This window comes from Benincasa hispida, chromosome 9 (genome assembly GCF_009727055.1).
Source record: "Benincasa hispida cultivar B227 chromosome 9, ASM972705v1, whole genome shotgun sequence".
In the NCBI taxonomy this organism is placed as follows: domain Eukaryota; kingdom Viridiplantae; phylum Streptophyta; class Magnoliopsida; order Cucurbitales; family Cucurbitaceae; genus Benincasa; species Benincasa hispida.
Genome location: NC_052357.1, coordinates 14,464,581 through 14,474,127, shown reverse-complemented (window position 1 = coordinate 14,474,127; position 9,547 = coordinate 14,464,581). Strand labels below are relative to the sequence as shown.

General features: G+C 31.4%; 1 protein-coding gene across 6 annotated transcripts; it reads right to left on the bottom strand.

The window, feature by feature from the left end:
• Positions 1 to 3,253: 3,253 nt before the first annotated feature.
• LOC120086391 (pentatricopeptide repeat-containing protein At3g53170) lies at positions 3,254 to 8,634 on the bottom strand. Of its 6 annotated transcripts, none has more exons than XM_039043013.1 (6): positions 8,235 to 8,634; positions 6,924 to 6,977; positions 5,614 to 6,708; positions 5,138 to 5,275; positions 4,880 to 4,995; positions 3,254 to 4,239 (listed from the first exon to the last, which is right to left on the bottom strand). In XM_039043013.1, exons 1-4 carry the CDS (start codon positions 8,571 to 8,573, stop codon positions 5,273 to 5,275), a joined length of 1,491 nt encoding a protein of 496 aa, XP_038898941.1. In that variant the 5' UTR covers positions 8,574 to 8,634; the 3' UTR covers positions 3,254 to 4,239; positions 4,880 to 4,995; positions 5,138 to 5,272. The 6 variants fall into 6 exon arrangements, with proteins under 6 accessions (XP_038898941.1, XP_038898942.1, XP_038898940.1 ...); XM_039043014.1 differs by having other exon boundaries at positions 3,254 to 4,224; XM_039043012.1 differs by having other exon boundaries at positions 3,254 to 4,075.
• Between the last annotated feature and the right edge of the window lie 913 nt (positions 8,635 to 9,547).

Below are 9,547 nucleotides of genomic sequence, written 5' to 3'. Positions count from 1 at the left end.
TCAAAGAATGATGAAAACCTCAAAAGAAAGGGGGTATTAATCAAAGCATATGATAATATAAAAGGTTCCCATATGAAAGCCAAAGATGATGTTAAATTTGAAACAATTTGATGATTTAAAAATTAATTAAAGGAACCCAAAGAAAATAGAAATGGGAAAAGAAGAATCTAAATTGATAAATGGAAAAGTGGGTCCCTCATGAAATAGCTAGCTAGTGTGGCTAAAGAATCACTCTGTTTCTTTAACACTTGTCCCATTCCCATTGGTCAATGTGCTGCAACTATGAAATCCAATAACTTTTTTTTGAAAATCTATGTGTGAATGTTAGAAGATGAAAGGAATCCAATCATTCATTACTAAGAAATCCAAAATTCTATGATTTTTTAAATAAAGTGTTTGTCTTTGTTCTCATGATTTTCTTAGAACTTGAAAGAGATCGGAGAACAATTCCTCCACATGTTCATCAAATTTGAATTTTTAAGTTCATTTAACAAAATATCAAAATTATATGAGATTTTATACGCTAATGGAGATCTTTATGTTCAAATTTGACAATTTATGACAAAGATCACTTTTATAGACGTGTTCGTATGGTAATTTAGAGTGATATTCTATTTTCTTTCATCTTTCAAAGTTAGATAGTCTTACAAAAAAAAAAAATTATTTGTTACATAGAAACAACGGTATTTAGGAAATCAAAAAACCAAATAACTATTCTGTTGTTTTAAATAATTCACATTTACTTTTGCATAATTTACCGAATGAGCTATAATACGTTTGAGAGTGATTTTTCAACACGTTTTAGATCATTTTTAGATTAAATAATAAGTTTAACTCCCAAACTTTTGACTTTGCATCTATGCGATCCACTAACCTTAAAAAGTACCTAATGGGCATCTGAATTTTTAAAAATATCTAATACATTTTTAAACTTTTAACTTTGTGCCCAACGGGTTATTGACGAATTTACAGACCAACTATACACTAAATGAAAAATTTATGATTTGATTAAACATAAAATTCAATTTTATATATAATATACATCGATTAATTTCAAACTTCAATGACTTTTTTAAACGAAATTTAAAGTTTATAGATTTATTAAACACTTCTCAAAGTACGTTGATGAAACTTTTATCCAAAAGCTTCAAAGTTCAAGAACTAACCTTATAATTTAACATTTACTTTGATCAAACAAACTATTTTTATGATGACCTTTTGATTATTATATTAGAAGAAATTTTACAAAAACATCTATAAGAAACCCTTTGAAATAATGATGATTTTTTTTTAATCTCTATATAAGAAAACAAATTTTTTACGTCTTAACAATTCCTCTTTCTTTGCTCTAGAAATATATTTTTTTCATATAACGTTCTTCCTTTTATCATGATGATGAAGTTAGGGGATAATTGGTCGTGGTGTTTCTACTTAAGTTGGTGTCTTAAAAAAAATCTATAAATTTTATATCAAAATCAAAGTGATAGAGTCCCTAATTAGCATAATATATAACAATTATTATTATTATTATTATTATTATTATTATTATTATTATTGTCATTATCATTATTAAAAAAAAGAAAAAAAAAAAGAAAAAAGAAAGAAAAGTTGTTGGTACTCAATGAACGATGTGCCGCAAAAAGGAATGAGAGAATATTATGGTTTTTGTGGGTTTTGTCAAATCCATCCCTTAGAATATAAAAACAAATTCCATAAACTGACATTCAATGGACAAAGGAATATTATTAGCATTGACTCATTATCCAAAATTATTGGGTGTTGAAAAAAAACATTGGTCTCACAAAGCCACAAATTCCTTCCAAGAAAATGATCCATTTTTTTCATGTTTTTTTTTTTTAAAAGGGAATTTTTAAAAATCAAAAAATAAGGAAAATTATTTGTACAAAATAACAAAATTTTAATTTTCTTTGATAGAAGTTGATGGAAATTTATAAATATCTATCAGTTAGTAAAGTCTATCGATGTTTTTTTTTATTATTTTTGTAAATAATTTACCATTTTTTCTATCTGTGATAATTTTGAAAACAGATTGATTGGTTTGTTTTTTCTTTTATCCAATTTCTTGAAGGCACTGTAAGACTTTGAAGAAGGTTTTGTTGCCTTTGTCATTGCTCCACTAGCAACCCTTATTGGTTTCTCACTGGTTTCAGTTCACTTTTCAAAGTTTTCAACTTTTTTTTCCCTTTCATTTCAAGTCATGATTTTTAAAATGGAGTTTTTGTTTATTTATTTATTTATTTAAGTTTTCAGTATTGACCCACTTTTGTGTACTCTTCTAAATTCCATTCACACAAACATTTGGCTTCATTTCTTCCCATTTGTCACTTCCTAAAATGTTTTGATACCAACTTCTATAGACTCTTATTCAAAAATTTCTATGAATTTCTAAGAAGGAACGGTGGTCGTTTTTCTAGTTTTGTTTAACCAACGTTCATTGTACCATACGTAGAATATTTTAGTTTTCTTTTCTTGGCATACGTCAGATTCATGGATAATTAACATGTATTCACTCCTTTTCAAGTGTTTGTAATCTTTTCATTGTATTTATGGTATTAAATTTTCGTTAAAATGTCGATATTTCCATGGCTCGATACCAACATGATGGGTGAATCGATATTTCCATTAATTTGTAAAAAAACACATGAAACACCAAAAATAATCATCAAAACGTCGCTAATATAAATATAATATAAATAATATACATATTATTTTGTTTAGAAATCATTAAATGTTTATTTATTTAAATTAATTTTTTGAAATTTTTTTTTATAGTTTTTTTTTTTCAGAAATATCCATCGAGATCAATATTTTATCGATATTTCTAACTAAATTTATGTAAAATTAAGACGATATTTCCATAGATATCGATATTTTAAACCTTGATTGTCCTAAAAGAAGAAAAAAAAAAGTGGCATGTGTCGAACATTTCAACTTCTGAAACCACTCTTTTATAAGCTATTTGATTGAAAATGTTCATATAGAAAGTTGATGGGCTAAGATATCACATTGAACATGAACATAGGCTAAGGAGCCCACCACATGTTTCTAAAATTAAGGCCAAGTATTGGGATAGGATAGGTATTGATGAATGGTCTTAATTAAAGTATAAAAATTTAAAGTAAAAAAATAAAATGAAAGCATACTTCTAAGATTATATTGATAATGATAAGATTGAAACCTTATTAAGGATCAATCAAAAAATGATTGGAATATAGTACAAGGAAACTCTGCATGCAAACTTCTGTGATAGGATATGCATAAAATAAGGCTCAATGTTTAGATAGAGTTGAGCTATATGCTCATATTGGCTGTTCAAAGTCTTCTCAAATTGATAAAATCAAGTGTAATAGATAAGTAGGTAACTCTAAAACAAAATTCCTTGTGCGTCCAAAAGTTGTTAAAGAATATATCTAACAAGAGGCATTGTTGAAAAATATGCCCATCTTAGACTACATAGAAGAGTTGGAGGGGAAAAAAACGAAACAAGTACAGAAATTTCTCAGATGAGAGGATCCATGCTTTCTGGGAGAAAATTTATGTGCCGTCTTCGAAAGTAAGTATTGGGGTTAGAAGATAATGTATTCTCCAACTCCATCCTACAAAGAATCTTATCGAGCCGTATATCTAATTAGAAGACACAAAATGCAACTAACATGTAAAATATGTCACTATGGTAAGAGCCATCAGTCTGGTATTTGAAAGCTGACAAAAGCAAACAATGGATTCTTTCATTTAAGGAGAAGACTAATAAATGCTAGATTTCCCTCAGAACATAGATCTCTCCATCTTCTATAGGCAGCTATAAATAAAGTAGGGAATGTAGTTGCAAGAATGTCGATGGACAAGTTTTAGGCAAGCACAACCTGGATCACAGTGAAAGATACCAGAAGATTATGCTATAGGGCAATTGGCTACTGTATAACACTCACAATGAAAGATACAAGAAGATTGTGATAGTGTGACAGGCCACGGTATAACAGTATGAGAAGCATCTCGAGTCGAGCTGTAGTCCAATTCCAAGCATAGCAAGCCATATGCTAGAGAGCTAGAGCTCCTGTAGCACAAATCAATTGTGATATTCAGATTAGCTCTGAAAAGACCATAGAGGAGGGTTTTTTCCCAAGGGTTGGTTGCCTTGAGAAGGAACAGTAGTCCCATTAAGCTTATGGGGGGTGGGGACATTGGTCAACAGCACATTCTCTTCTGTCAAATACAATACTACCATACAGGAATTAGCAACGTAATCGTAAGTGAAAACGTAAAAGTAGATGCATGTACCATGCGACAAATGCAAATTGAAACAAAAATCTTGTTGAATTTAGATTTGGAAATCGGCAGTGTTAAATATCCGAACCCATAAATTATATGAAAACACCATATTCAATATAACTATTTTGCAATATCTAAAGAAATTACAATATAAACAAGTGATTCAAGGTACTTGCATTTTTCCTCTTGAGATCTCTCCCCAAGTCCTAATTCACTCACCAAATGCCTAACTCCATCCCTTTCCACTCTCTCTATTTATAACTAATCTCCCTAACTACTTTCCTAACTAATTACTAACATACAATTGTAATATCCAAAATTGCATTCCTAACACAAGAGTCAATGGTCACACTTAGATTAACTAACCCTATCCTTGAACCGATATCTTTTTTTTTCTTCTTTTTTTCTTTTTTTTCTTTTTTTTTTTTTTTTTTTTTTTTGAGAAGAAACATCCTTGAACCAATATCATTCTGCATTTTCATGAAAGAAATTGAAATAAGTGGTAACTGCTGGGATTGCGTTAATTATACTCTATTTTGAGAAACTCTTTGCAATCAACTAGATAGAGAACAAGGAAAGAAGTGCTTACATGTTAACATATGGATCATTCAGAACCAAGACCACCAAGAAGCTTTACTTGTAGTGAAAGATATTCATTGCCCCATCACGAGACATAATTTTTTAAAGACGGGATCCAAAATGAGCCTGAATAAGCACAAACCTTTGGAGTTATAAAAGTGTTACCAAACAGGAAAATTGTTTTTCATAAAACAAGCAAGCAATAACAAAAGAAACAAGATGAAATTCTCAGTTTAAATTCGTAGTGTGACAAATTAATAAAGTCTACCTGAAGAATTGAGAAGAATGGCTTGCACTAATGAAGACAGAGATCCCTTGAAAAACCATGCTCCCAGTGGCAGCATTGTGAATATTCATTCTTCCACACGAGGGAAGTGTTTAAGCATCCTTGTCAAGCCAAGTTTCACTGCATCCAACCAATAGGATAAAAGGTATGTAAAAGGGACAAGTTTCAGTATATGACAACAACATAAAATCAACTGGAAGGAAAAAACACTAAAAAGCAAGAAATGTTTCCACAGAACCATATATAGGATAGAACAATGAGTGACATGACAACGCTATTTACTAGACCATTATATCACATTACATGTAATCTAAAAAATTAGTTGTAGGGGGATTCGAACCTACAACATCTTGGAAGAGATGGTAATGTCTTACATGCCAAGCTATGCTCATGGTGCTGATATGACAACATTATTATGATCAACTATTATGCAGAATCATAAATAAGCACCAATTTACCTCGTCGTCTCTACCGACAATCAACTTATTCTCCAATCTTTGAGCAGCCTCGGTCATGCCTTGAGCTTTTAAGGCACGAATCATTGTAGCAAATGTAATGCCATCAGGCTCACATTTATTCTCCTTCATTTCCAAGAACAAATCTCCCATCTTTCTCACATCACCAGCCTGGCCATACACATTGATTAGGCAGTTAAAAAGAGGGGTATCTGGTACCACATCAGAATTTTCAATTTGCCTCAAAATCGAATCAACTTTCTCAATATTACCAGATTTACCATAAGCATTAACAAGGGAACAGAAAGTCACAGAGTTGGGCTTCATTCCCTGAAATTTCATTTTTTTGAAGTATTCTTCCATCTCCTCAATATTTCCAGCTCTTCCAAACACATCAATGATTGTATTCATAGTAACAATTGTTGGAGAGAAAAAGCGCTTTTCCATGAAATTCAAAACAGACACCATTTTGTCATACATTCCAGCTTTCCCATATGATGTGATCATAGTATTGTATGTCCAAATGTCTGGCTCGATTCCCATCAGCTGAAATTCATTATACCACTTCTCCATCTTCTCAATCTGCTCACTATTTCCGTAAGCTCTGATAAAAGTATTGAATGTAATCAAATCTGGAGGGCAGCTATCACTTTCAATCATTTCAAGTAGCAAGCTTTCCATTTGCTCAAACATTTTAGCCTTTCCAAATCCATTAATAATAGTATTGTAAGTGACCGTATTACATGTAATCCCCAGATAGGACATATCAGCAAATATCTCCTTCAGAAGATCAAAACGACGGTGTCTTGTGCAACAATCAATGAGAATTGAATATGTACGTACATCTGGCTTGCAGTCAGAAACCGATTTCATTTCAACTACTGTTGAAATGGCCTTGTGAAGGAGGCCACTTTGACCATAAGCACTAACAAGAGCAGTATAAACATCAATAGAGGGTTTCAACCCCTCAGAAAACATGATCTGAAAGAGCAAGCTTGCTTGCTCGGGTTGCCTGCACTTACTAAGAAGCATCAACAATTTTGTGTATGTTTGGCATCTTGGTTCATACCATTGTTGCTGGCGAAGTAATCCAAAAATCTGAAGAGATACCAAATTATTTGGTCATAACTCTCATTGTCAAAATCCAAGGGCAAAATCAGTTCATTAGTCAAAAGTTTCTTCATTTTCAATATGGAAATGCTGTATCAAGATTTTTTTTTTTTTTTCCAATTGACTTCACAAAATGAAGAAAATGAATTTCTGAAACCTATTTGAGCTAAATTTGGATTTTCGGTTGTTTGGTTAGCTGATACCTTAAAAGATTTTGTGATAACCCCCTTGAATGAGAACCTCTTCAGATGGTCCTTCTGCGAGAATTGTCTTACATGGGTTTAAAAGATCACTAACAAGACAGGGTGGAAGGGTTCTGATTAACAGAAATAAAGAAAACATCACAGTGAAGCAGTCTAGGAGTTGGAAATAGCAGATACAGAAATACTTCTTTTGAGTTTTAGGTAAGAAACCAAACTTTCATCGAGAAAAATGAAAGAATGTACAAGGCCATGCAAAAGAAAAAGCCAACAAAAAATGAGTCCAAACACTATCTAAGGGTGTGTTTGGCCCAAGGAGTTGAGAAATAGGAATAGGGAAGTAGGAGTTTGTGAACTCCACTCTTTGTTTGGCCCAAGGAGTTGGTGGGTCCCACACTAAAAACAACAATTTTATATCTTATCAATTCCTTACACTGTGGGTCTCAGGAGTTCACAACTTCCTATACTTCATAACTCTCTACTCCTCACTATTCCACTCCTTACCCCAAACACCTCCTAAAGAAATAGAGTTAAATATAAGAGGATTAAATCAAGCTTATAATTACAAAAATGAATCAAAGGACGCATTAAACCTACTCTACTACCTAGCAAACTCTCAAATTTCCTCCCAGGATCTCAAAACAATCGTAGAGGATCTTTCTTGGGGACAACACCCTACCATGACATATCATCTCAGATATAAAAGGGATTGATAGCCTTGATTTTTTCATCAGAGAAACTTCAGGTAGAAGAAGCTTTGGCAGTCATGTTGAAAATGCTAAAACTAGAGCTTTGTACAACTTCCAGTGCTAGATGATTCTGAAAGTATACTGACCACACTTAGAATTTTTCAGCATTCATGCATGTTTGAAACTAATTTTAAAATCATTAAAATCACTTTTATCATGCTTAAAATTACTACAAAATATAAATTTAATCATTCAAAATCAATTCGATGTTTAATTGTACACTTTTAAAGTACATTTTTCATATTATTAAAATTGATTTTGAATTATTAAAAATATTTTTAGAATGATTTTAACCATTTCAAAATCACTGCAAGCATCTCAAAACCTTTGAGGCATGGCGTTGGAGTTGGATGAGTGCTCATTCCTCAATGGCAGAGTGGAAATGGTTCGTTTTAGCCACAACTAAAATGGAATTTATAGGACATTCATGATGGGATTATCAAAGTATCGATAAAAGAATAAATTTACACTAACGCATTAAACTTAAACTTCTGGGTTGATTGATAATTTAATATGGTATATCGATATCTCCTAATTGTGTGCAAATTCAATAAGATAAACCAACCTTAAGAGCAGTTTCCCAGAGATTCTCCTGAATAGCCTCATCGAGAGCTTCCAAAACAGCTTTGGGCCAAAGATTATTGTACTTCTTGGAGTTGGCTTTCCTCTCTATAGCTTTAATAGCAGCGTCTTTCCTCAGAATCCGAGACAGACCCTTCTTCGGATCTCTCTGTAGGGCGTCGGAGGACTGGCCGGAACTCCGCTTAAGTGAGCGTGAGTGGGAAGAAGAGATGAAAGAAGGAGTGGAGCTCCTTATGGAAGCCATTGAAATGACAGTGGAGGTTAAGGAAGTTGGGGAGCAGGGGAAGATTGGGGCGTTCTGAGAGTGAAGGTAAGGCTCCATTGAAAGATACCAGAAGAACCGGTGACCTCCTTATCAACCCAATCCAAACTCTACCATTTGTGTTCGGATTTTTTTTTTTTAATTGTTATTATTATTTTGTTAAGTTTGTTTTTAACACTACATAATGGTTAAAATCACTTTGTTGGCTTTTAATTACTCCAAATTGATTCAATATTTAATTTTAAACTTCAAAATTAATTTAATATTTAATCTTAAACATTAAAATTGATTTTAAACAATTAAAAACATATTTTAAAGATTTTAAAAATGATAAAAATGATTCTATCTCTTTTAGAATTGCTCTCAAACATACCCTACATATGTTTGGAGTTATGCTCGTATTTGTGTTCGGTTTTTAATATTTTATTAAGAAAAAAATACATATTTTTAGCTAGCTTCGTTTGATTTTTATCTAGTGATAAGACTTGATTTTTAAGTTTTGAGTTTAGCTTCAATTTGATTTTTATGAATTCAAAATTTACACTTTTAACCTTGATTTTTATTTTTTATTTTTTTATCAATTATTCATTTTTTTTTTCTTTGGTGCTTCTTTTTAAAAAGAGAGACGAAACTTTCAATCTTTTATGTTAATGTTCATTAATAAAATTTTATAATTGTTTTCAAATAAAGAAAAATGCATCAACTTGTTTACAAATGTAGTAAAATATCTTTGTCTATCAATTAGTGATAGACAAGGACATTTTGCTATATTTGAAAACATTTTCAACTATTTCATCATTTAAAACAATTACCCTAAATTTTATTAGTTTTTCATCACTATTTAAGTTAATTACAAAGTTTCACATCACGGTAATTTAAATAAATTAGCTCAAAGTTAATGTCAAATAGCAATGTGAGCATTCATCCGAAATCAAGGGTAAAAATATAAATTATTGAAATTTAGAATCCAAATGAAAACTAAATTCAAAACTCATAAGTAAAAATATGACATTTTGATATCTATAGACCAAATA

Bases quoted from the DNA above. Each gene is read 5' to 3' on its own strand.
- LOC120086391 (XM_039043013.1), bottom strand. From the start codon at position 8,573: ATGGAGCCTTACCTTCACTCTCAGAACGCCCCAATCTTCCCCTGCTCC. The intron at 6,978-8,234 runs GTTGGTTTATCT...CAATTCTCGCAG, and splicing joins TCTGGGAAACTGCTCTTAAG to AAGGACCATCTGAAGAGGTT. The intron at 6,709-6,923 runs GTATCAGCTAAC...GTATCTCTTCAG, and splicing joins TTATCACAAAATCTTTTAAG to ATTTTTGGATTACTTCGCCA.